The following is a 26,598-nucleotide window of genomic DNA, read 5'->3' on the forward strand; positions in this document are numbered from 1 at the left end:
CAGCATTGAGCAATTGTGAGAAAGAAAACAAGTAGTGAATAAGTTACAATTCTTAAACAGCAGCCTCATTTTAATATAGAAGAAGCTGCAATTGTCAAAATCTCAAATTGTGGTGAGCAACACAATAAAAACTGGGCTTATCGCATCTTGTAATGCTGAACCCTTGAAGCATTGCATCTTCTGCCATTTAATGTATACTTGAGTGCTATGTCAACATCTCTAGGATTCTTTTTATTTTGTGCCACAGTCATGCTCCCAACAATTGCCTCCCCTTCACAAACAGTCAACACATCTTCTAGATAAAGGACTGTTTGTTTCCAATGTGTAGTTCGAGATCTTGGCCCTGCATAAATATGCTCAAAAGGTGAGGCCATGTTTACTAGCTTAACAAATTCTAATATGTGTTGAACAAGCCCAGTAATATTTAATTTCATATCATGGCAAGGAAGAAAATTGAAAGAACTCTTTCACAATTTTGCAGGAATCACTCTTGGTGTAAACATACTCCGCATAGTTTCAGAAGTGATACCATTTTGTTCACAACTTACCATTTTGTAAACATACTCTAACATCATTCTTGGCTATATAACTTTATTCTGCCATGTTATCCAATTGAGAAGATAATACTTTGGAGTTTAGACCCTTATCAAGAACTAGAATCTATAAAAAAATATGTATGCTGGTATCATTCTTATTATTATTGCTATTGCCTATTAATACTTTACATCAAGAGCCCAAAACATAAAAAACGGACAAAACCAAAGCATCAAAGAGAACTTAGGAAGTAGAGAATTAACCTGTGGAGAAGCCCATCAGTTTATGACACCTTGTAAAGGATACATCAAAATAAGCAACAAGAGCATGAATATAATCATCACGTGCAGCTACAAGTTTAAAGGGTGCTGTGAACGAAGCATCTCCAGGAGCCATCTTTGAGATATCCATAGTCTAAGAAAATATGAAGCAATCAGTGCATATCTTCAAAACAAAGCACAAATTTTTTGGGCCAAGGCATAAAAAAATACATCAAGTTTACGAAAACACCAGAAGAACCAATTACCCACCTTAAGAAGCTGGCTGTTTGTAACAATCTGTTTCTGGTCAACTGTGTCAACAAGAGGCTCCACTATGGCTTGCTTCTTGATGCAGCTCATGTCAAATCCATATACATTGTTCCAAACTGATACAAAAAATGAAAATGCAATATCAGTAATGGGATATAAAAGGCACCTGAATATCATTTCTTTTGGAATTTGCTACAAAAGCTTGAGTGCATAAGACTAACCAGTAACAGTAGTTGACATCAATTCATTAATACATGTAGAAAATTAATACAAAAGAATTTTTTTATCAACTTACATGTAGCTCAGGATGCAAATAAACATTGGTTTGGATGATTTGTTTCATTACGGGTCTACTACAAAAGATTGATATACTCATTTAGTAAGAGATCAATAACTCACACTCAATTTTATCTTCTTTGTAGTCTGCATCTTCGATGGCAGTGAGATAGAGGGATGCTTTATCTGGTAGCACAACTCCACCATCCACCTAAGCAAAAAGAATAAAAAAGGTCTCAAAATGATACACAGACCATACTAGTGTATACAATACTTAATGCTCAGTATCAATAAGAGCAAGGAAGGTATAACTTACAAGCCATTTGTCACGAGCATAGAGAACAGTATTTAACATATTCTCAAACAACAAGAAATAACCCATCCATTCTGAAATTATAATATCAACTTTCGCAACCGGAAGTTCAAGTTCTTCAATCTTCCCCTTTAAAACTGTTACAACTGCAAAAAAAAACAATGTAATATTATAGTGAGTGGTTATTCCAATTAATCCATCCAAACAAAATATACCGGAAATGAATTAGAGGTGTATGTAAATGGCATCACCATTAGAGTATCCATTCACTTCAACTATCTCCTTTGCCATGTCAGCCATATGGGAGCACTCAACCTGAGTTTTCAAAATAAAAAACGGTTCAATTAAGAATGATGTGCAATGCATGATAAATTTATAAATCGCATATGTTTTTTGTGAATAAAAACACTGCATGGATAAAAGGGAAGTTAGACACTTACTGCATAGACATGTTTGGCCCCTGCTTTGGCACAGAATAGTGATAAAATCCCAGTGCCAGCACCCACATCAAGAACAACTTTATCCTTAAACAAGAACTTGTTCTGATAAATAACACTTTGATATGTCTTAGTTCTCACACTGTCCTTCAACATTTCCTGCAATTCAAAAAGGTGAAAACAGTGGATTGAAAAATAATCGAAACTTTAAAGTCGAAACAAGAAGATATTTTCATAAACTTGTGAAAACAGTGGATTGAAAAATGACTCATTTTTGGACTATGGGCATCTTGGGTGAACAGTTTAATTAAGTGTTTTATTCAACAAAACTCTATTGAAATAAGCTAAAAACTTATTTTAATAAGCTTCTCTGAAAAGAGCATAAACGAAGTTTCTAAATAATTTTATAAGCTATTTCCATATGTTTATTTAGCTTCTGCTTTTTTGTTTTACTGACACACCTATTAACAAAAACTAAAAATCGTATAAAAGAAGGAAAAATTAAAACTTGAAGCCGGAGACATACTTCGTGAATTCCTGTAAACACAAATAGAAACAAAACGAGTGAAGTTAGTAAAAGGTGAAAGTTAAAAGCACACCCAAATATAAAACTAAAAAAAATGAAAACTTTGAAGTGGGAAAGAAGAAATATACCAAAATGAGAGTATGAATCGAAGTAGTAATCAGCGCTGGTTTTATCATCAGAAAGAACGTCGAGAGAAGAAGGTTGAACTTCAGCATCAGCAACAGGGTCACACATTGAATGGTCAAGGTTGGAGCTTTCAGCTACATCTTCGATGACTTCATCAGCATCTTGAAATCGAAGATTGTTGCTGTTATTGTTCATGTCTTTGTTGGAACTCTGATTATTGTTGTTCTTACGGCGACCCATGAAGCCAATAATTTGAATGCTCAATCGATTGTGTGATTGGGAAAATTAGGGTTTTAGTGTGGGGTTTTATTTGCCTTAGTTTTTGAAAATATTTCGTTTTTATTTTATAGTACAACAAGAGGGAACTCCATTGGGTAAATTTTAGGTTTAGTTATTTGGTACATCTTTGTTTTTTATTTTCCTTTTTAGAGTTCAAATATGTTTCCGGATTTTTAAAACTTCATCAATCTTATCCAAGCCGGGAAAAATCTACATGTACGTAGGGCTAACTTGAACCAACGCCCGTTGGTATCATATATATTGATATAATCCCATTTAAGTTATAACAAGTATTAAAATTAAGATTTTTAAAAATCTAAGGACTAAAATATGCACAATTTTGGATTACTAAAACCTCAATCAAAGCTAATGTAGTTGATAAACTCCTATAGAAAAACTATATTGACTTTGCTTAGTGAACTACTCCATATTAGTTAGGATATTTAATTGGAAGCATTGTTGGGCTTTGAAATTGCAATATAAATATCAAAGATTGTGACACTAGGCCTGGTACTCACATAGGTAAGGTGTTTAGGTTTCAATTTCATCTTCCTAAAAAGTAGTTTGTCATTTTTAAAAAGAAACAAATATTATAGTATCATACTGAAAACAGACTCACTTATTTATTTATTAAAAAAATAGTCTTAGAAAAACTAAAACAATCAAATTAAAAATAGTCTTAGAAATATTTTTCCCTCAATCTAAAAAAATGTAATTCGACTATGACGTTTTTTTTATCGGCAATTGTTAGTTGTTAGTATTTTGTTGTGGGTGAGACTCCACTCTCAACCTCCTACACCTCTTACCATCAAACCACCCTTATAACTTCCATTTTTTGGGATGGTGAGACTCGAACCCACAACCTCCTACACTCCATTCCTTACGACCGCCTTTTTCACCATCAGACCACCTTATGATGACGTTGCCTCCACTACCATGTTGCAATACAGTAGTTTTATGAGTTCCAATGCAGAGGTATGAGTGTGCAACAGTGCAACATTACACAGCTGAGTTTATAATAGACATTACCTGGTTGGCATGGCAACTTGGCCTGAAACTAGGCATGGAGCATAATAGTGTAGCACTGTGATCGTGAATAAATGGTACCATGTGGATGTAGTTGGGACACATTTTTGGCTTTGTAATCACAGAAACCAGCATTAAGAAATTATGGTAACTTTGTCAATTTGTGTGCACGTATATATATATTATTCTATTAATCCTACAACTATAACAAATTAAACTCGTAACTTGCATAAAGTCAGAGACACTTTGCTGGCATGTTTGTGAATACTGAAGTGGCAACCCTACTTGTACTTCTCATTTATATTCGAATCACTAGTACGTAGTGCATGTAACTTAATTATTCAAATTGACGTATAAGCTAAGTCTTCTTCAATATAATGTCTAACTATATATTATTCTAAGTGAGGACTTGTTCTATAAATTTCTATTTATGAGTTTGAGTACCACTTGGAATATTCTGATTGGTTAATAATACTTTTTGCTTATATTAGTTATATATAGTGCTGCAAATAAAAATGAAGGAAAAAAGGAAAGAAGCAAAAACAGAATGAAAGCTATATATCCGACCTAGTCAATATTCTATAGTTATCTCTCTTAGACATAATCCTAACATGATTAGAACAAGAATTCCCACGTGGCTTCTCACCATTGGTACTATATCTTCTTAGAAAATTCATGCCCTCTGATTGGGATACAAACATTGCAATATTCCCTTGCTCTGTAGTCATATATTGGATCACTTTTTTTATACCTTATGCTTAGTTTATTTTCAACCTTTTCGCTTTTTCATTGCTACCTTACCAAACTTAAAAAGGTGCAATAAACAATATGATAGTTGATATATGATAATTCAAGCTATACATATTTTTTTATGATTAGTATAATTTTTACAGAAGAATATAACATTTTCACTTCAGGAATTCTTATGGCAATTATTATCTCGAATATTATAAATTGAGCCTCAACAAAAAATTTCTAAAGCACTCGTATCTTTGAAGTGAATATAATAAACAAGTTTGCATTCATTGTTAAAATATATATATTTAAGATTAAATTGAAAATAATTACATGCTTAAGTATTCACTAAAAATAGGTTTATTTTACTAGCTAGTCATCGTTATGAAGTGACAATATCTAGCATGACCAATTCAATGGTTCACTTTGAGTTGACACACTTAGCTGTTATTAACAATTGAAAACACAATCCCTTTATATGCCATGGTTGATTTATTCCAAGATTCCCCGGACTTTCTGGTTTACAAAAGAAATTCATATCCAAGGAAGATCCAAATCACGCACTCTCCTTGTAAACTTCCTCATAGACAATGAACTAATTGGTCATTTTCATCACAACTTTTCATTTCAGAATATTATTTCTATGGTGTTTCCATTTTATATGTATCAACACTTTCTTCGTTACTATCTAGCTTCATTACCAACATATATAATATATATATATATACCCCTTCTTTTTGTTCCACCCAACACAACAATTATACTAAATAATTAATAGTCAATAGCCCTATAATGGAAACACAAGTTTGGAAGAGACAGCACATAATATTTGAACACAATTTATACCATTTCAAAGCAATATATTGAGTAAAAGACAAGACCTAGTTTCCTTTTGAAATGAAGCATAACTGTTATTTTGATTTCAATGTCGATACTTTCCAGCCAATTATGTTGGATATGATTTATCTTGGTAGAAAAAGAAGCCCATAAATACAACTACTCCATTATAATATATATGATACACCCACAAATAAATATAATAAAAATGAAGTTCCACGTCGAGTTCGACCTATGTTTTGATACTTGTCTCAACCTTAGAGGCCTAAGTCGCCGCACATTCGTCATATGATCCCTTAAGCACGTTCTTTTTCCAGCATTAAGATTCATCATATTAATTGCAGATCTATAATTGATCTTCTCTACCACATGGATATTCATGATCTTATTACATGTAATTCTTTGAATTAGTTGAATTCCACAAAAACAACACAACCCCGACAAATACTTAGATTCCAAACTAGCTCCTAAACGTTGTTGTGCATGTCTATATACTTCGTAAAATGACTTCCCCTCAAATTAACATGATCTCATGAGTACATTATATATGTATATAAGCACATTATAGAAGCAATCCTAAACATTTAATGAGTTGAGATATTGATAACTTAATTTACGATTAAAGTCAAATTATACTAACTAATAATTAGGAACCAAATTATAATAAATGAAATAAATGAGGTTAAAAGTTTGAATCTCAGACATAATAAATATTAACATTTGTCGTTAAAAAATTACCGGAGCAACCTTTTTATAAATAAAGGATGATAAAATATTGCTATGACTTACAAACTACCAATTCTTCCCCCCTGAAATTCATTATAAATAAAGGATGTGACATCATAGTGCAATCGTAAATTAAAATTCTAATTAAAAATCTAAATCAATATTACAATATTTGGATCTCTCGATAAAAATTATATGGCATTTCGCTATAATCTTCACGTTAATGAAACTAAAACAATCCATAAGACAACAACCAGACAAGACCAGTGTAATTTTCTTGGGTGAGACTCCACTCTCAACCTCCTACACCTCTTACCATCAAACCACCCTTATAACTTCCATTTTTTGGGATGGTGAGACTCGAACCCACAACCTCCTACACTCCATTCCTTACGACCGCCTTTTTCACCATCAGACCACCTTATGATGACGTTGCCTCCACTACCATGTTGCAATACAGTAGTTTTATGAGTTCCAATGCAGAGGTATGAGTGTGCAACAGTGCAACATTACACAGCTGAGTTTATAATAGACATTACCTGGTTGGCATGGCAACTTGGCCTGAAACTAGGCATGGAGCATAATAGTGTAGCACTGTGATCGTGAATAAATGGTACCATGTGGATGTAGTTGGGACACATTTTTGGCTTTGTAATCACAGAAACCAGCATTAAGAAATTATGGTAACTTTGTCAATTTGTGTGCACGTATATATATATTATTCTATTAATCCTACAACTATAACAAATTAAACTCGTAACTTGCATAAAGTCAGAGACACTTTGCTGGCATGTTTGTGAATACTGAAGTGGCAACCCTACTTGTACTTCTCATTTATATTCGAATCACTAGTACGTAGTGCATGTAACTTAATTATTCAAATTGACGTATAAGCTAAGTCTTCTTCAATATAATGTCTAACTATATATTATTCTAAGTGAGGACTTGTTCTATAAATTTCTATTTATGAGTTTGAGTACCACTTGGAATATTCTGATTGGTTAATAATACTTTTTGCTTATATTAGTTATATATAGTGCTGCAAATAAAAATGAAGGAAAAAAGGAAAGAAGCAAAAACAGAATGAAAGCTATATATCCGACCTAGTCAATATTCTATAGTTATCTCTCTTAGACATAATCCTAACATGATTAGAACAAGAATTCCCACGTGGCTTCTCACCATTGGTACTATATCTTCTTAGAAAATTCATGCCCTCTGATTGGGATACAAACATTGCAATATTCCCTTGCTCTGTAGTCATATATTGGATCACTTTTTTTATACCTTATGCTTAGTTTATTTTCAACCTTTTCGCTTTTTCATTGCTACCTTACCAAACTTAAAAAGGTGCAATAAACAATATGATAGTTGATATATGATAATTCAAGCTATACATATTTTTTTATGATTAGTATAATTTTTACAGAAGAATATAACATTTTCACTTCAGGAATTCTTATGGCAATTATTATCTCGAATATTATAAATTGAGCCTCAACAAAAAATTTCTAAAGCACTCGTATCTTTGAAGTGAATATAATAAACAAGTTTGCATTCATTGTTAAAATATATATATTTAAGATTAAATTGAAAATAATTACATGCTTAAGTATTCACTAAAAATAGGTTTATTTTACTAGCTAGTCATCGTTATGAAGTGACAATATCTAGCATGACCAATTCAATGGTTCACTTTGAGTTGACACACTTAGCTGTTATTAACAATTGAAAACACAATCCCTTTATATGCCATGGTTGATTTATTCCAAGATTCCCCGGACTTTCTGGTTTACAAAAGAAATTCATATCCAAGGAAGATCCAAATCACGCACTCTCCTTGTAAACTTCCTCATAGACAATGAACTAATTGGTCATTTTCATCACAACTTTTCATTTCAGAATATTATTTCTATGGTGTTTCCATTTTATATGTATCAACACTTTCTTCGTTACTATCTAGCTTCATTACCAACATATATAATATATATATATATACCCCTTCTTTTTGTTCCACCCAACACAACAATTATACTAAATAATTAATAGTCAATAGCCCTATAATGGAAACACAAGTTTGGAAGAGACAGCACATAATATTTGAACACAATTTATACCATTTCAAAGCAATATATTGAGTAAAAGACAAGACCTAGTTTCCTTTTGAAATGAAGCATAACTGTTATTTTGATTTCAATGTCGATACTTTCCAGCCAATTATGTTGGATATGATTTATCTTGGTAGAAAAAGAAGCCCATAAATACAACTACTCCATTATAATATATATGATACACCCACAAATAAATATAATAAAAATGAAGTTCCACGTCGAGTTCGACCTATGTTTTGATACTTGTCTCAACCTTAGAGGCCTAAGTCGCCGCACATTCGTCATATGATCCCTTAAGCACGTTCTTTTTCCAGCATTAAGATTCATCATATTAATTGCAGATCTATAATTGATCTTCTCTACCACATGGATATTCATGATCTTATTACATGTAATTCTTTGAATTAGTTGAATTCCACAAAAACAACACAACCCCGACAAATACTTAGATTCCAAACTAGCTCCTAAACGTTGTTGTGCATGTCTATATACTTCGTAAAATGACTTCCCCTCAAATTAACATGATCTCATGAGTACATTATATATGTATATAAGCACATTATAGAAGCAATCCTAAACATTTAATGAGTTGAGATATTGATAACTTAATTTACGATTAAAGTCAAATTATACTAACTAATAATTAGGAACCAAATTATAATAAATGAAATAAATGAGGTTAAAAGTTTGAATCTCAGACATAATAAATATTAACATTTGTCGTTAAAAAATTACCGGAGCAACCTTTTTATAAATAAAGGATGATAAAATATTGCTATGACTTACAAACTACCAATTCTTCCCCCCTGAAATTCATTATAAATAAAGGATGTGACATCATAGTGCAATCGTAAATTAAAATTCTAATTAAAAATCTAAATCAATATTACAATATTTGGATCTCTCGATAAAAATTATATGGCATTTCGCTATAATCTTCACGTTAATGAAACTAAAACAATCCATAAGACAACAACCAGACAAGACCAGTGTAATTTTCTCTTTTTCCTTTATAATGTATAATATACATATATATATATATATATTCACTTTTGAATGTGATCATATAATTTCACCAATCTCCTTGATCATGGATAATTGGATGGATTGTGTGCAAATAATTTCTAACCTTGAATCTCAGTAAGTTATATTTTTTTATTTTAAAATCATTAACTTTGATTTTTGCCAGCTTGACTGAATTTAAGTTATGGCACAATGTCTCTAAGCCAAAAAAGAGAAAACCATAAGAGTATAGTGGTAGCTTTATACATGTTTTAATTTGCAAAAACAATTCTTCATAGTTATGTGTTTTTTAAGACTTAAGAGAGCACATATTCTCTAATGGGTTTGTTAATAATGTAATCTAAACTCTAAAGTTTTCTAGTGGCTCAAAAATTGCTTTTGTTTTTCCAAAACTTGATAAAGAACAAAAAATAAAGATTTATAGTTTTGGGGTGCTACTAACATTTAGAAAGTGAACAACTAATTAAGACGTGTGATGCACTGCAATTAACTAGTGATGACTAGTTGGCTCTACGAATATCTGATGCAACTTAAAGATATAACTCTTAATTAGAAGAAAGTTGATTACATAAGCAATTGAATTACTTCTAAATATATATGCATATCACCAATTGCAATGGAAAGAAAACTATATATGAACAAGTTTTAAACTTCATAGTAGTCATTAAGCTCTATTTTTAGCTATATCAATGCACACAAGTGCGTGGGGTCAGAAGATCTTTCAAGAGCTTCTCAAACCTTCTCTTTTGTCTTAGCTACTTGCAAATTAAATCACAACCTTAATCTCTCTTTTCGGTTACTTGGTATCTTTTGTCATGTCTTAAATAATGGAATTTGATTAAAATAATAAAATATTTTGTTATACTAAGAAATAACTTATATTCTTAAATATATTGATTGTTTGATATGTGTTAGTTTTTTTTTATAATATATTTTAAAAAGAAAACTTATAGAGAAAAAATAAATAAGACATATATCAAATAATTAATATATTAAGGAAATAAGTAATTTCCTGATAGGATACGAGCTTATTCTTTATTATGTTTGATGAGTAACAAGTTACATAAAGAATGGAATTTGAGTGTATTCTTTTAATGGGAAGAACTGCAAAGGGTTACTTCAAACCCATAAACAACAAGAAATTACTTTGATAACTTCAGATTAATTATAATGATATGCTATAGATGAGACTAAAGCACCAACAATAACACTATAAAAATTGATTACAAACACAAATAGTTTTATATTTGCAATATAAAAAGTAAACTATAAATTTCACTTAGAAAATCTTAATTTCAAAAACTATATTAGAGACTAAAGATAATAAAATGTTTAAGCAAAGGGGCACTTACTATATTAGCTAGTTATGATAGCAAGAAATCCACCCTTAAACAACCACCATATATATTTTCCGTGTGGATCTCGCAGAAGGTCACAGTTGTCACTAATTAGTCTCAGCAGATAAATTATATCTGTAATAAAAGCCTAAAAGGTAAAAGCCCCGATTTGCTTACACTACAGAATCAATAAAAATTGATTATTTTTTCTCCAATGTTTGTGCCAGCCAAGTTGAAGGAGGGTCCCTTATATTTTTGGTGTATCCTAAGCCTCAAAACCTACCTATATATATAGAACATTTCATTCAACACGTTCTCATCCACTTCTCTATTCTCTACTCTCTCTCTCTCTATTATCCCAAGCTACTTTTTGCTTTCTATTAACAAACTTCTCAGTATATAGTTGAGGAATTTTTTTTATCAAGAAAGCTAGCTAGTTATGGGTATTGAGATAGAGAAAGGTTGTGTTGAACTTTCAAAAGTTGCAACTTCTGAAACTCATGGAGAAGATTCTCCTTACTTTGCTGGATGGAAAGCTTATGATGAAGACCCCTATCATGAATGCACTAACCCCTCAGGAGTCATACAAATGGGATTGGCAGAAAATCAAGTATGTAACAAAAAGTTATAGTTTTCATTCTAAGAATATACATAAAATATTGCTTATGTTAGCTCAACTAGTTATTAATGATTTAATGAATGAACAGGTTTCATTTGATTTGATTGAGAAATATTTGGAAGAAAACTCAGAGACAGGTACATGGGGAAAAGGAGCTTCTGGTTTCAGAGAGAATGCTTTATTTCAAGACTATCATGGACTTGAATCATTCAGAAAAGCAATGGCAAGCTTCATGGAACAAATAAGAGAAGGGAGAGCCAAATTTGACCCTTCCAGAATTGTCCTCACTGCAGGTGCAACTGCAGCCAATGAACTCTTAACTTTTATCATTGCTAACCCAGGAGATGCTTTACTTGTTCCAACCCCATACTACCCTGGGTAAGAAAACTTCAAACTTATTTTACCTTTCAAACTTGGTTGCTTAATGTACACACTACAACTATATAAAAGAATGTGTCACTGTCATTTCTTGTGGTTGGTGGACAAAATATTAAATTATTAATAAGTTAAATAAAAACTTTTATTTTCTTTTTTTGACTAACCAAAGAAAATTATACATAGATGTTGTTATGTCTTGTATATGATTAATCTGGTATAAAACTGTATATAATTTATACTAAGAAGGATTTGGCATTTTTGGTTTGCAGATTTGATAGAGATTTAAGGTGGAGAACTGGAGTAAACATAGTTCCAATTCACTGTGACAGTTCAAACAATTTTCAGATAACTCCTCAAGCATTAGAAGCTGCATACAAAGAAGCAGAAGCCATGAACATTAAAGTGAAAGGAGTATTGATCACAAACCCCTCAAACCCTTTAGGTGCAACAATCCAACGCAAGGTTCTTGAGGAGATTCTTGACTTTGTGACTCTCAAGAATATCCATCTTGTCTCAGATGAAATTTATTCAGGCTCAGTCTTCTCCTCCTCGGAGTTCATAAGCATAGCAGAAATCCTTGAGGCTAGAAATTACAAAAATGCTGAAAGAGTTCACATTGTTTATAGTCTCTCAAAGGATCTTGGCCTTCCTGGTTTTAGAGTTGGCACCATTTATTCATACAATGATAAGGTTGTGACAACAGCTAGAAGAATGTCAAGTTTCACTCTTATATCCTCACAAACACAACACCTTTTGGCTTCTATGTTATCAGATAAAAAATTCACTAAAAACTACATTAAGACTAATAGAGAGAGGTTGAGAAAGAGATACACAATGATCATTGAAGGGTTGAGAAATGCTGGGATAGAGTGCTTGGAAGGGAATGCAGGATTGTTTTGTTGGATGAATCTTAGTCCACTACTAGTGTTGGAGAATAAGGCAACAAGGGAAGGTGAATTGAAGCTTTGGAATGAAACTCTGAATGAAATAAAGCTTAATATCTCACCAGGATCTTCTTGCCATTGTTCTGAGCCAGGTTGGTTCAGGGTTTGCTTTGCAAACATGAGCGAGGAAACATTGGAATTAGCTTTGAAAAGAATACGTCACTTCATGGAAAAAAGAAGAACAAGGACAGAAAAATTATACTGAAAATAAAAATTTATTCTTATTCATTTTATATTTATTTTATAAGTATGGTTTCTCTTCTTTTTTTCATAATGGTTGTGGCCATTTTGATATATTCTTTAGTTGGGCTGTAAAGGTGGTACCAACTATTGTTGGTTCAAGTGGTATATGCTTGATTTTTAAATTTTGTGGATGAAAAAAAATAACTGCTAGAAGAGTTAGCCCTACATACATGTAGATGTTCTTAATTCAGATTGGATTGTCTCCCGTACGAGAATACAACAACACCAAAAAAAAATAAGGTAAAGGTGGTGGAAATGAAGGGAATCAATCCTTGTTTGCTTGCTTTACTTAAAGCAAGTTTCTTAGAAATCTTTTTGTATCGTTAAAGTTAATTAACTTTAATGAAGAAAAACTTTGTCTTTAAATTGTTAGTCCTTTGACTTTGTAATTGTCTGTCAGGAATATTGCACATCAAAAACTTTGTAATTACTTTGACTTTGTATCAAGAACTTTATTTGACTATTAAAAACTATAAGGGCAAAGTTTGATATATAATAGTGAATCAAAACTACTGTATAAGATACATTTTAGCACAATTGCATATATAATCAGATTCATACACATATTTTTTTCACTTTAATTTTTAAATGAAATTCTTGACTAATAAGTTTATCTTCAAAGTTTTACTATAGAATCTTGAATCAAATCAAAACTAAAAAATAAATTTTAGCATAATGCATGATCAGGTCCATACAAACTATATAAATTTATTTTTTAAAATAACAATTAATTAGTTAATTGAATATCATTATTAATTAAGTATATATAAACACTACTCTAAAATAATATATATACCTTTTACTTTATTCATATTTATATTTCAATTCCGGTGCACCAATGTATTAAGGAACCCATAATAGTGAAGTAAAGGCGGAGTCATTGCCACATTCCTGAAATTATATTTACTATAGTTCAATAAGTAAAATTCATATAAAGAATAATACAATATATTATATAAGGATTTAATATACATGTACTAATAATATAAGTAATTTGTATTCTATAAGTATATAATTCATATATTAATTATTATTGCAAATAATGACTATCTAAAATGTAAAACAGGAAAGAAAGGTAGAGTTCATTATATATAAAATATTCATTAAAAAATGATAATATATAAAATATTTATTAAAAATTACTCACCCTACTCATACAAATGGTAAGTAGGGAAGAAATTTGAAGTTGAATAATTTCCATGCACATCCTCATATGGAAAATAATTAGCAATTTCTTAACCCCTAAGATATAATCAAATTCCAATTCATCTAATAAAATGAATCACTAATCTCTCTACTCATCAATAGAACACCATGTCCTCTATATTGCATAGAAGTTTCAAGCCCGCTAAGTGGTACCAAATACCAATACTCATTTTCATTAATTTAAATTTACATTTCTCTGTTTCTTTTTATATTTCAATTTATTTATATATTATGCAGTAAAACTGCATTAAAGCTTGTGGTTTCACGCATCAAAATATGTAAGAAAATGAAAGAAGCTGAGGTGATGAAACTCAAAAGGGAATTGTCTCAATTGCTTCAATGTGCTCAGGAACAAAATGCTACAATCAGAGTATTTTCATTTTCTCATTCTTTTTTATCATTTTGTTTTCTTAGTGCTTCAAGTCTATACTTGCAATATTATATAATTAAAATAACTCAATTTTTACTTGCCCATGGAATCAAAATATCAGCTTTTTAATTTTTAAATAATTGGATTAAACAATATATATGGGTTGCACAAAAATGTTTCACTACAATTTTTAATAACACATTTATTTTTTCGGTTACAATAAAATTATACTTTTGTTATTAAAACAAATAATGAGTGTGATTAAAAAAATGATGAATGATAAATTAAGGTTGCTTAACCTTAGGATCTTTTGGTTTCCTTTGACTTTTATTTGTATTCAGGTTGAACATGTTATAAGGGAAGAGAAGCTAATGGCAGCATATGATCTTGTTCAGATATATTGTGAACTTATAGCAGCACACTTACCAACAATTGAATCACAGAAGTATGTGAAACTTACTACCATCATTTGTAGTACATTTTATCTCATCTACACTTAAGTTCAAGTTAGTAAGAGAATAAAGTATCTCCTCATATCAGAAGATAATTTATCTCCTTAACTACTACATTGATTATTTGACACGTGTCTTATTTTATCTTTTATAACATATTTTTAAATGAAAATTTCTAGAAATAAGTGAAATAAGACACATGTCAAACAATCAATTAAGAAAATAAGTTATCTTATATAAGGAGATACTTTGTATTTTCTATTTTAGAGAGATTTGTTTTCTTACATTGATCTGACTTGGAAGTTTATCATATATTCTGCAACTTGGCAATACCACTGAATTCACCTCTGCATTATTTTTTAGACTCTGTGAACGAAATGTATGTGTTATCAGAATATATTTCTTTACACTTTGAATAGTAAAAATAATTTTGTAATTATAGCCATGAGTTTAAAATCTATGCCCTAATATTGTAAAGTTTTTTATACTATCAACACATCATTCACCATTGATTTGTAATACTTTTGTTTTTGTTTGAAAGTCAACGATAGTTAATATATGAATGATGTAAATGTACTGATAGTGTAAAAAACACTTATACTGCTAGTGTATAAAACTTGCTGGCTCGTTCCTGGTAATTATGATCCTGTATGAAAACAATAGGCTTTATAGTTAGATATAACATTGATGAATGTTTTTTTATGTTTATATTTTGTTATTGCAGAAGGTACTACATTATACCCAATTATAAATGGTGCATCTGATACACTATCAAACTCTCCCTAGTCAAGAATCTAAACTAGTTGTGTAGTGGCACCTAACATTCCTAGCTATTTTGCTGTATTCTGTTGTTGGAATCGTATATTAACTGATATTCTATGCATGTCACATTCATGTTAATATTTGTGGTGCACAAACTTGTGTCTTCATTTATTATGTACTTTGACTTCACTTGTGTGTGTTTAAACTTTAAATAGATTTTTGCATGGGGGGTTTTCTGTCTGAGTCTACTGATTGTGCTGTGTGCAACTCTGTTCATGATGATTGTGCATTCACGTTGATGTTGATCACGTTATATCTTTTCTTGTTTCCCCTTCTAGAAACTGCCCCATCGATATGAAGGAAGCAATTTCGAGTGTAATATTTGCATCCCCGAGATTGCCAGACATTCCTGAGCTCGTGGATGTGCGGAAGCAAATTACACATAAGTATGGAAAAGAATTTGTCTCAGCAGCTATTGAATTACGCCCTGATTGTGGCGTAAATCACTTGGCAAGTTTCATTACCTTCTTGGATATATATGATCATGTTAAAACTGAATTCTTCTTAGTTATATTCTGATTCAATGTTGTTATTTCAGTTGGTTGATAAATTGTGTGCCAAAGCACCCGATCGGCCAACAAAACTGAAAATGTTGACTAGTATTGCCGAAGAGCATAATATCAAATGGGAACCCAACTCATTTGGAGAAAATGATGGGAAGTCTTCTCAAGACTTGTTGGTAGGCTACTAAGCCTTGTTCATATTGGATTATCTTTAATTTATTCTAATATAAAATGTAAATTTGTTGTGTTATATTGTTTTGACATTGCTTTATTTATATGTTAAGGTTGGACCAAATAAATTTGTGAAGGTTTCTTATGAGGATGAATCTGGTGGCAATCAGTCCACAACATCAGGGATGTTTAGTCCAGAAATTAGACCTTTAGGTACTATTTTGTGACAATAATTGCAAATAAACTATAGGGATTTGGTTCTTTCTATTACTTGAATAATTGGTATTCTTTTTTTTATATAGGAATTGGAAGTCAAGAAAAAGAATTTAGGTATTCAAATTCTGGAAATGGCAATTCCTTTTTTATGGCTAGGCAAAATTGGAACATGGAATTCAAAGATGCTGCCTCTGCTGCACAGGCTGCTGCAGAATCTGCAGAACATGCAAGTATGGCTGCAAGAGCTGCTGCCGAACTTTCAAATTATGAGAACATGAGTAGGAAGTACTCAAGTGGATCAAATAGTTATTCCGGTAGAAGGTTTAGAGAAGTACCTGAAGAATATGTTGTTCATGATGGCAAACATCTACCTACAGGATCTGTTAATAGCACATTCCACGGAAGGGGTTCATCGATGCACAATGAGCCGATTACTGCCAAAGAAAAAGATAACCTAGTAGGAGCTCTGAATGAATATTACCGGACTAGTCATGAGAGTGTGGTGCATGCTCAATCAGCTTCATTGTCATCTAGTAGTTCTGCCCATGGTTCTCAAATTGCTGATATGTATCAGAAAAATAACACATTTGAGCACAAGAACAGTGACTTACATGAAGTGAATATAAAAAAGCAGGCAAGAATAACTGAGGTAGATTTTATGACTGAACTACACGGTGATGGCGATTTGAATACTGAAAATAGCATCACCTTGGAGATGCGACGCTGATTAGACAATCCAGAAAGGCTTCCTCTTCTCACCTCATTCCTCCAATTGATGATCATAATCAAAATTTTAACTCACATGGCCAGAAGAAGGGGAACAATGCTGTCGAACCAAATTCTTATAATGATATTTGCCCGGTGTTTGATGATTCTGGTTCAGATGATGATTATAAATTTGTTTCTGAGCACAAATACAAGGGAGAGAGATCTAGTCTGTTCTCATCTCCTGGAAGCAAATCACAAGTTGATCCATCAGAAACAAAAAGTTCTTGGAGGAGACATGGAGAATACATTGATGAGAAGGAATCAAGTTCTACTTCACAGTCACATTTTTCTTTGGTCTCTGAAAGATTGTCAAAGTCTTCAATTTCTTCAGAGAAAGAAGACTTGTTGCCTGTCACTTTTGATGATAGAACGGTGAATTTGATCAACTCTACGATTTCTGGGACTTCCGATTATAGAAATCATGTCCTTGATCGGAATGCAAACCATGAGGCTTTAGAGTCCTCATCAAGAAAAGGTATAAATGTGGGCTCTGACATAAAGGCTTGGTTACCACCCTCTTCAGTTGGTTCTGGTTCTGTGGAAGAACAATTTGAGAAGAACGTATGTATCAATACTGTGTCCGATAAGACTTTTGGTTATGGTGACTCGAAAACTATTCAGCCATTGCAACTGCCTGATACTACCAAAAATACTGAAACTGTGGAGGAATCTGATACCGAAAATGATAAGGAATTTGGTGGTTTTCGCAATAAAGCTTATAAGAGACCGCCTTATTTTAAGAATACATCAAATGAGAATTCATCTTCATTGGGGGATATTTCAGCCCAGAATGAAAGATCTTTTCCTACTGTAAGGACTACTTCAATCAATTCTGATACTCATATTCAAGACAAATACACCAGGGAAGCGAGCAGAGGAAATAGAACTGAAGGCATGAGAAACATATCCTCTGATTCTAAAAGTTATGATGTTGTTTCAAACTCACAAGAGACTCTAACTAGTACTCATGACTCACGCATTCCGAAAGAGCAAAGTGAAGTGAAAAATAAATTAGGCTCAAGGTCCTCAACCACATACTTCCATTCTGAAAATAGTGATTCCGAGGATGAACTTGCAAAACAAAATTCAGCTAGTCTAACCCGTCCTGATAATGGAATATCTCGAAGGACATCAGCTCCTTCAAAAACCGATACAGATTTGAGCTCGAACAATGTTCCTTCATACAAGACTTATGGTACAAGACCTGGATGGAATTCTTTAAGGGATTATGTGAGCAATAATCGAAAGGCCTCATACACGATGAAAAGCTCTGAAAATCGGGGAAGTTCTGAGCCTAGATCAGCTGAACATGCAACACCTAAACCAATTTCAATACCCAATAGGTCCCCTCCAGCTACAAGGATGCAACCTTCCAGCTCTCTTCCCAAAACAGTGATACAAGATAATGAAGATAAAAAAGACGGGTCGAAATCTTTAAATTCTAATGGAGAAACTACTCCTTCAATGCAGAAGCTTGATCATGTTCATCCAAAGCTACCTGACTATGATTCCTTTGTTGCCCACCTCATGTCTTTTAAGAAGGATCGTCAATAAATTGCATTTGCTTGCCTTCCCTATTAGCAACATAGCTACCTAGTACCCATACTTAGTCTTATTTTTATCACTCTTGCACAGACTCTATTGTTACATATAAGTGCTACATGCATTTTCTTGTATAAATTGAGTCTTCAGTGTAGGTTTAACTATATCATTTTTTGGTACAACTCTATTTCATGCTACTACAGACTAAGGCAGGGAATGTTGAAAAGATTCTTGTAATCAAATCAAATAATTTTCTGCTAAGGTTGTGCTTGGATATCAATATTGTGGAATGCTGTCCCTTTGGGCTTTTATACATTTTGATGTGATTCTTTGTCGATATTGATTAATAGTATTTGCAAATGCACTTGGATGATGTAGTCTAGGAACTTCATTTTCTGTGAGGTTTTTTATGCCCTATACAAGGGACATAAAAGATAGGCTATGGCATAGTTATTTTGGTTTCTTATAGGTATCCTCGCACTTGAGGCAATACTGTCTGAATCGGGAGCATATAACTCTCCCAACGAATATTTTTTCATCTACAAAACTCGAACCGAGATCTTATTTTAGTATAATCAAACATGTACCACTTGAACTAACTTCTGTTGCTGTTATGGCATACTTATGAATGCAAGGAAGTGATAAACATACGTTTGTTTTACCTTTTGAAAATGATCGAAAGGCCTTTTAATCAAAATAAAACCCTTTTCCTTTTTTGTGGAAAGTGCATTAGAAAAGCAAGTTTTTTTTCTTTTCTCTCTCTCCAAAAGTTAAACTAAACAAGTTCATTAGATGTTGTAAACTAACATGACTGAATTTGTGCAAAGGTTCATAAAGTAACATGACTGAATATTGATATACTGAAACAAATATTTATAGTTATATGTATATATTACTAATATATGAATGTAATATATATTAAAATTAAAAAAATTAGGATAAAATCTAATATCTCTTTATATATTTATGTATGTTAATAATTATCATTTAAACTGAAAAATAATTTGAAATTAACTCAATTTACAACTCAACTCTAGGCAATCCTTGACCAATGAACTATAAATGGGGTGATACTACATCTTTTGTCCCACAATATTATGCTACTCCATGTGTCATAAAATGTAATCGATTAGAAAGATATTTAATAATTAAATTTTTAACTTAAATACATTTTTATCAACCAATTAGAATCAACACACATGAAATGACCCAATAACATGTGAGATGTGCACCAAAATGAGGTCGGGTTCAAATCCCTCAAAAAACGCACGGGAAATGGGTTCATCTCCACTCTATTAGGCCCATGTTGTGTTTGTTGTTTGGGTTAACCTGATAAAGAGAGAACCTGGGAAGGCCCATTAGGGTTTAGGTTAACTATATTTGACATTCTCTCTTCCTTAGCGCCTCAAAGCTCGAAACTTGTAACCATTCCACGATCCAAAGGTCACTTTTTTATCTCCTATTTTCAACTTTTCAGTTTATAGTGCTTTCAATTTAGGTTGATATTAATCTTTCTATAGCTAATGTAATTGGGAATAATTGTGTAGGTAAGGGAATTGTGAGTGTGATTGAGAATGGTGGAGAGCAAGGGAAGGAAGGAGGAGGTTGTTACCAGAGAGTACACCATCAACCTCCACAAGCGTTTACATGGCTGGTATTTCATTCCATTCCTTTTTATTAATTTATCAGATTCAACTTAAACCTGTTTTTTCATTATTTATTTGTAGTGAATTGATGGGTTATGCGCTCAATTTTATTTGGTATTTAGCAAAGAATTAAATTTTAGCGTATTATTAGTTATAGCTAAGTCTATCTGTATTTATGTTTTCATCAATCTGAGAGTTTTGCTGGTTATATAATGAAACTGGAGATTAGGAACTTAACTCTTACTTATAATCATAATAATAATGTCAAATTGATCTGAATGTAAGGCCCCATTAGGTCATTAGGATGATCAAAAGGTCAAAGGTTCAATTCCTAGGAGTGACACTTGTCGGGAGGAGCAACCACATACTTCGAAAGAGATACCCTTGGTAGTACCAAAAAATTGTTCCGAATGTTATCATATGTTAACTTCGAGGCATGTAGTATTTGATTTCTAGTGAAGGTGTTGAACTGTTGATCACAGTGCATCACTCAGACTCTTGGGCGTGCTGATACACACCTTATTGTATCTTGTCCTAATATTGTATAGTGATAATTAATTTCACCATAACTTCTACCTTGAGAATTTTTGCTCCTATAAATGCTTGTTTTTAAGATTGTCTATTTTTTTGCAAAAAATTCAAATCCTGTCTGTTACACTGGCGTTTATCTTCAGTTTGGTCCTCATGTTTATTTGGTAGTGTAATATCTTTATCGGGTCTAAATTGAAAATGATTGTAATGCATGTCGGCCAAATTGAAAATAATTAACTACCATATGGACCAACAAAAGCAAGTATTTGGTCGATGCATATGCCACTCATTTTCAAGTTGGTCCCTGTACGTAGACTCGGAATGGTTACAACAACAATAAATAGTGATGACCAAGTTGAAAATATGTGCATATGTTGGGTATGAATTTTATTATTTTTTCATGAAGGGATGGGCAAGCTAAAAATATGGTGACCAAAAGTATTGTCTGTGCAAACTTCTTTTCATGCCCAGTGTGTGTTTCGTTGAGTTCTATCAGTGCACTGAATCATGGTTCTTGTTTATTTCATATTGATAACCAAGTCATTATCTGTTATCCATCTTGTTTATATGTAATTACATTGTTAAATATCTTAGTGGTTATTGTTTGCATTGATGTAAAACAGCACATTTAAGAAGAAAGCTCCAAAAGCCATAAAGGAGATCAGGAAATTTGCCCAGAAAGCCATGGGGACAAATGATGTGAGAGTGGATGTGAAGCTGAACAAGTTTGTATGGAGCCAGGGGATCCGAAGTGTCCCAAGAAGGATCAGGGTACGCATTGCACGCAAGAGAAATGATGACGAAGATGCAAAGGAAGAGCTTTACTCTCTTGTCACTGTTGTTGAAATCCCTAAGGATGAGCTCAAAGGGTTGGGCACCAAGGTCATTGATGACGAGGATTGATTTATCACATTTGTTTGAAACCTGAAGACATATGTAGTTTTTTGGTTTTTGGCAATTGAGTTTGGCCTTTTCTATAATGTGAACTTACTTCAGATTTTGTTGAGACTATGATTAAATCAATTTAGTATTTTGCTCTCTGTTGAGCATGTGTTGGGAAGATTGGATGAAAAAGTGCCAGTGTTGTAGTATCTTTTATTTGTGGGGTAATGAAAAAAGCTAACAATTGACTTTTAAGAATTCTGATGAAAATATGATTTAAGAGTGGATTAAGGTGTTTAATGTTAGCTTTTATCTTATTATTTTTTTAACTAACTTCAAACCTTCAACAACTTCCGCAACAAATTGTATCAGCAAATGCTAATGGTATAGGATCATAGATCTGCTCTACCAGGATAACGAGGGAAGGGAATCACATCTCTAATATTTTCAAGGCCAGTGGCAAAAAGAATCATCCGTTCAAAGCCAAGACCAAATCCAGCATGTTTCACAGTTCCATACCGCCTTAAATCAAGGTACCATTCATATGGCTCAGGAGGGAGCCCAATGTCCTTTAATCTGCAATATAAAATAATGTAAACAGAGGAAAGAGAGCGTAATTAACATAGAACCCAGTATGCTACACAGATAAAAACACGAAATGAATATGTTATGGGAAAAAAGTATCTCGTATGATATGATGAGATAATTTCTTATCTTCACTAATATATATATATATATATATACACACACGATAGTCTTTCCACTCGACACAGTCGGGTCACTAAGGCTAACTTTCGTCCCTGTTCGATGGATGAGTTTTACAATCAAGCTCCCTTGTGCCCTTGCACTTGAGGGTCAATCTTCATCTGGCCCGAGGAAACCTTTGCACGCCTCTGTTTTATAAATAAAATATTAATTTTTTCAGTGAGATAATATGCTCTTAATATTATATTTATGAATTGGAAGTATTTGATGCCCATATACAAGTATTTATGGAGAAAAAATGGGTTGAAAAGAAGAAAAAAATGGTTGTGAAAAAAAGAAGTATTTGTAATGGGCTAAACGGGCCCAGCCCATGAAATGCGCGCCACGTGAGATGAAGTGGACACGATCCTTCATTATTCGCTTTGAAACAAAATTGCCAGATTGAACAAATCCACCACTGATCTTCCCAGATCTCAAGTTTTAATCTTTCACTATCTCACCCTCTTTCCAAAATCATATTTTTCACCAGGGTTCGTTCATTCATCTTCACCTTTCTTATATTATTATTTTAATTTTGCAGATGTTTTAGGATTAAAAAGGTTTCTGTTTCGATCAAATTTTCTGTGTTTCAGGAAGATCGGTTGAAGAATTTAAAGGGTATCGGTAGGAGTTTCAAATCGAATTAATTTAACTTGTATCAGCAATTCAGAATCAACCATGTCTATGTTTAGCCGCGTGTTTGGTAAACCTAAACAGGAAACGAATGCTTTAACCACTTTGGACAAATTAAACGAGGTAATTCATCTTTGATCCTTTATAATTATGATCATTATCCTTTTCCAGTTCCCAAATTATTCATATTTTGATCAATTCAATTGTTTATCTTCAAAGCAAGGCTTTATTTATAGTGCTCTTTAGACCATAGTTATCTTTTTGCTATTAATTGTTAACTTGTCTGCTTTTTGTTTTATATTCTGAATAAGCAGTGTTCTCATCCTTGCAACTCTGATTTCCAGTATACTTCAAATATGAATTATGGACCATCTGTTACAATATAATGTGAATATTGAATATCATTTGCTCCATATTCCAATGAAATCGCAGTTTGTTCTTACTTGTAATTGCCTTTACATGTTTAGGATAAATTTGTTTGATTTATTTGTGCTATCATCTAATCATGTACAACCTCATCATTAAAAATATTGAACTTTCATGATAACTAGCTCAACATAATGTATGGTCGTTTATTCTTTAGAGCTTAAAAAATGTACGCTGGTAGTGCAATATCCTTTTACCATATACGGGAAAAGAAGACAGGTTGTTATTGTACATGTACCAGTATTATAACGGTTTTGTTCTATTGGGCTTTTATGGGAAAATTTTGTTTGTAGCTAAACTGACATCTAATTTTTTTTCTCATTTACCCCATCATTAGCATAATGTTCTTGCACTTCTTCCAAGTCTCAGCTTAAGTGGCCCAGTGGCGGACTCGTCATCTTTTTTCATATATAATTCTTTGTTTTGGTGTATATTTTAACGGTTTATATTGAGCTTTATATTTAGATACTGCTGCATCGCGTAACAATAGATCAAAGTTTATCACCAACCACCTTGTTTTGAGCTGTAATTTACACTTTGATAGAGAAAATTTCTCGATTTGAATGCTGTGTTCTTTGATTCATGTAGACACTTGAAATGCTAGAGAAAAAGGAGAAAGTACTCCTTAAAAAGGCTTCCGCAGAAATTGAAAAGGCCAAAGAGTACACTAGGGGGAAGAACAAAAGGGGTATGTTGCATATTTCGTGGGTTCTTGTTCTAAAGTATATCCTCAGATTGCCTTTCCCTTCTATTGTGACATTGGATTTGAATTTTTGTTTCATGCAGCGGCAATACAATGTTTGAAGAGGAAGAGACTATACGAACAACAAATAGAGCAGCTTGGCAATTTCCAGTTGCGTATTCATGACCAGGTGCAAATGCAACTTTGTTTATAGAAACGGTTAAGACAGTGATGATATAGTTTTATTAACTAATTTTATACTGGTAATTTGTGTTACAGATGATAATGTTAGAAGGTGCTAAAGCCACCACTGAAACAGTAGATGCATTAAGAACCGGAGCAGCTACTATGAAGGCTATGCAAAAAGCAACGTATGTAGTGCCATTTACACTTATAAAATATTAATAATTTCAGTCCTTGACTAATATTTTTTACATTCCCACTTTCATGCTCCGGCTTATGCTATATATGAAATTTGGTTATGACATTTTTGAGTGGCAACATTTTTTCCAGGAATATTGATGATGTTGACAAAACCATGGATGAGATCAATGAACAGACTGAGAACATGAAACAGATTCAGGAAGCATTATCAGCTCCAATTGGTGCAGCTGCTGATTTCGATGAGGTCATCTTATAGAATTTATTTTATTTGTGCTATCTTTGATTATAGTGTAGTGTTTTTTAGCACTAATAATGCATGTCCATGTAGCATCCTGAATTTCTTTGCCCTTTTCAGGATGAATTGGAAGCAGAACTTGAAGAACTGGAGGGTGCTGAGTTGGAAGAACAGCTTCTTCAGCCGGCAACAACCGCTCCAGCAGCCCCAGTGTATGTCCCAGCTGGACGGCAGCCTACTCGCCCAGTTGCTACGAAGAAGCCAACTCCCGAGGAAGATGAATTGGCTGCTTTGCAGGCTGAGATGGCACTCTGAGCAGGTCCCTTTTCTAAGTTGTAATAAAATCGATTGACATTATCTTTCTATGTATCAGTTTGTTTTAGTTGAATAGTGGAAATTAATGTTGCAACTTGCAACTAATATGTCAGTTAATGGTTTGTGTATGTGTCATTTTAATGGTGGATATCAACTTTTGCACAGTTGAGTGCACTTGTGCATCATAGTTTGCAACAAACTGAGTAAAACCACATGTCCGAAAATCTTTAAGAGTCTTACTTTTTAGTCAATTATTGTTCTTATTAGTTTGTCTACTGGTTTTGATTAAGCCAGAATTTTGCAGGCATTATTGTGCATGATGACAAGTGGCTTCCATAAAGAATTGTAACCCCAATATGAGGTGGAGAGTTCTGCTCCTCTCATGGCCCCACCTATCTGTGTGAAATTGTTGAACAGACCAGAGATGTATACAAGTGAGAAGTGACAAAATATGAATATAAAGTCCCCTTCATATAAAAAAAATATTGTTGCATTTACCTATCTTATATTTTGTGTGGTTGAATTTAACATATGTTATCAGCTCAATTGATTTTACCATGTGCATATACAAGCTTAGCTTATTTATCTTTCTTAAAACATAAGTTATTTAATAAATAAAGAGTAGATGTTGCATAATTGTTAGTTATTTTGGACCTTGAGCACCACAAAACATTGTTACTGTTATACTAACCTTAATGCATGCCAGTAGTCTAAATATATATATTGGCAAAAGCAGCCTCTTGGCTAATAAAAACAACCCTTTATGTTCTTTAAAAACAATGATGATTTACACCGTAAATCAAAAGAGAGTGGTATGAATTATGAATTATGGAGGCAATTTATCCAATCCATAGCACAATAAAGTGGTTTTTAATCTTGTTCATGGGATTTAGCCTTTGGGATAAGGCCAAGTTTAATATTATTTTAAATCAGTGAATAAGTTAGAAATGCATGTCCATCCAAGAGTGTTTGGTATGGTGGTTTGGTAGTCAATTCCATCACCATCTTATCTCTAAATTGTCACAAGATCAATATTGATCCTGTCAGTTGTTTAATAATAATTCACTTAA

General features: G+C 32.6%; 4 protein-coding genes and 1 pseudogene across 8 annotated transcripts; 4 read left to right on the plus strand and 1 right to left on the minus strand.

Annotated features, from left to right (window-relative positions):
* On the minus strand, window positions 44–3,066 carry LOC109358714 (probable protein arginine N-methyltransferase 1.2). The gene is made up of 9 exons (XM_019603119.1): window positions 2,745–3,066; window positions 2,617–2,627; window positions 2,094–2,249; window positions 1,905–1,968; window positions 1,657–1,799; window positions 1,464–1,551; window positions 1,065–1,180; window positions 798–948; window positions 44–343 (listed from the first exon to the last, which is right to left on the minus strand). Exons 1-9 carry the CDS (start codon window positions 2,980–2,982, stop codon window positions 138–140), a joined length of 1,173 nt encoding a protein of 390 aa, XP_019458664.1. The 5' UTR covers window positions 2,983–3,066; the 3' UTR covers window positions 44–137.
* Window positions 11,155–13,073, plus strand: LOC109358370 (1-aminocyclopropane-1-carboxylate synthase 7-like). The gene is made up of 3 exons (XM_019602552.1): window positions 11,155–11,426; window positions 11,524–11,813; window positions 12,083–13,073. The coding sequence occupies exons 1-3, from the start codon at window positions 11,256–11,258 to the stop codon at window positions 12,960–12,962; spliced, it is 1,341 nt and encodes a 446-aa protein (XP_019458097.1). The 5' UTR covers window positions 11,155–11,255; the 3' UTR covers window positions 12,963–13,073.
* On the plus strand, window positions 14,315–19,062 carry LOC109357901 (annotated as a pseudogene).
* LOC109358373 (60S ribosomal protein L31-like) lies at window positions 20,378–22,282 on the plus strand. The gene is made up of 3 exons (XM_019602558.1): window positions 20,378–20,492; window positions 20,596–20,704; window positions 21,851–22,282. Exons 2-3 carry the CDS (start codon window positions 20,625–20,627, stop codon window positions 22,128–22,130), a joined length of 360 nt encoding a protein of 119 aa, XP_019458103.1. The 5' UTR covers window positions 20,378–20,492; window positions 20,596–20,624; the 3' UTR covers window positions 22,131–22,282.
* LOC109358372 (vacuolar protein sorting-associated protein 32 homolog 2-like) lies at window positions 23,190–26,104 on the plus strand. Of its 5 annotated transcripts, none has more exons than XR_002108957.1 (9): window positions 23,229–23,344; window positions 23,447–23,609; window positions 24,501–24,600; window positions 24,699–24,784; window positions 24,874–24,965; window positions 25,108–25,222; window positions 25,334–25,532; window positions 25,823–25,877; window positions 25,915–26,104. XR_002108957.1 is itself a non-coding variant. In XM_019602557.1 (9 exons), exons 2-7 carry the CDS (start codon window positions 23,532–23,534, stop codon window positions 25,526–25,528), a joined length of 666 nt encoding a protein of 221 aa, XP_019458102.1. In that variant the 5' UTR covers window positions 23,229–23,344; window positions 23,447–23,531; the 3' UTR covers window positions 25,529–25,532; window positions 25,833–25,877; window positions 25,915–26,104. The 5 variants fall into 5 exon arrangements, 4 of the variants coding, with proteins under 4 accessions (XP_019458100.1, XP_019458102.1, XP_019458101.1 ...); XM_019602557.1 differs by having other exon boundaries at window positions 25,833–25,877; XM_019602555.1 differs by having other exon boundaries at window positions 23,190–23,291; window positions 25,823–25,964.

The sequence above is a fragment of the Lupinus angustifolius genome, chromosome LG10 (assembly GCF_001865875.1).
Source record: "Lupinus angustifolius cultivar Tanjil chromosome LG10, LupAngTanjil_v1.0, whole genome shotgun sequence".
Lineage (NCBI taxonomy): Eukaryota > Viridiplantae > Streptophyta > Magnoliopsida > Fabales > Fabaceae > Lupinus > Lupinus angustifolius.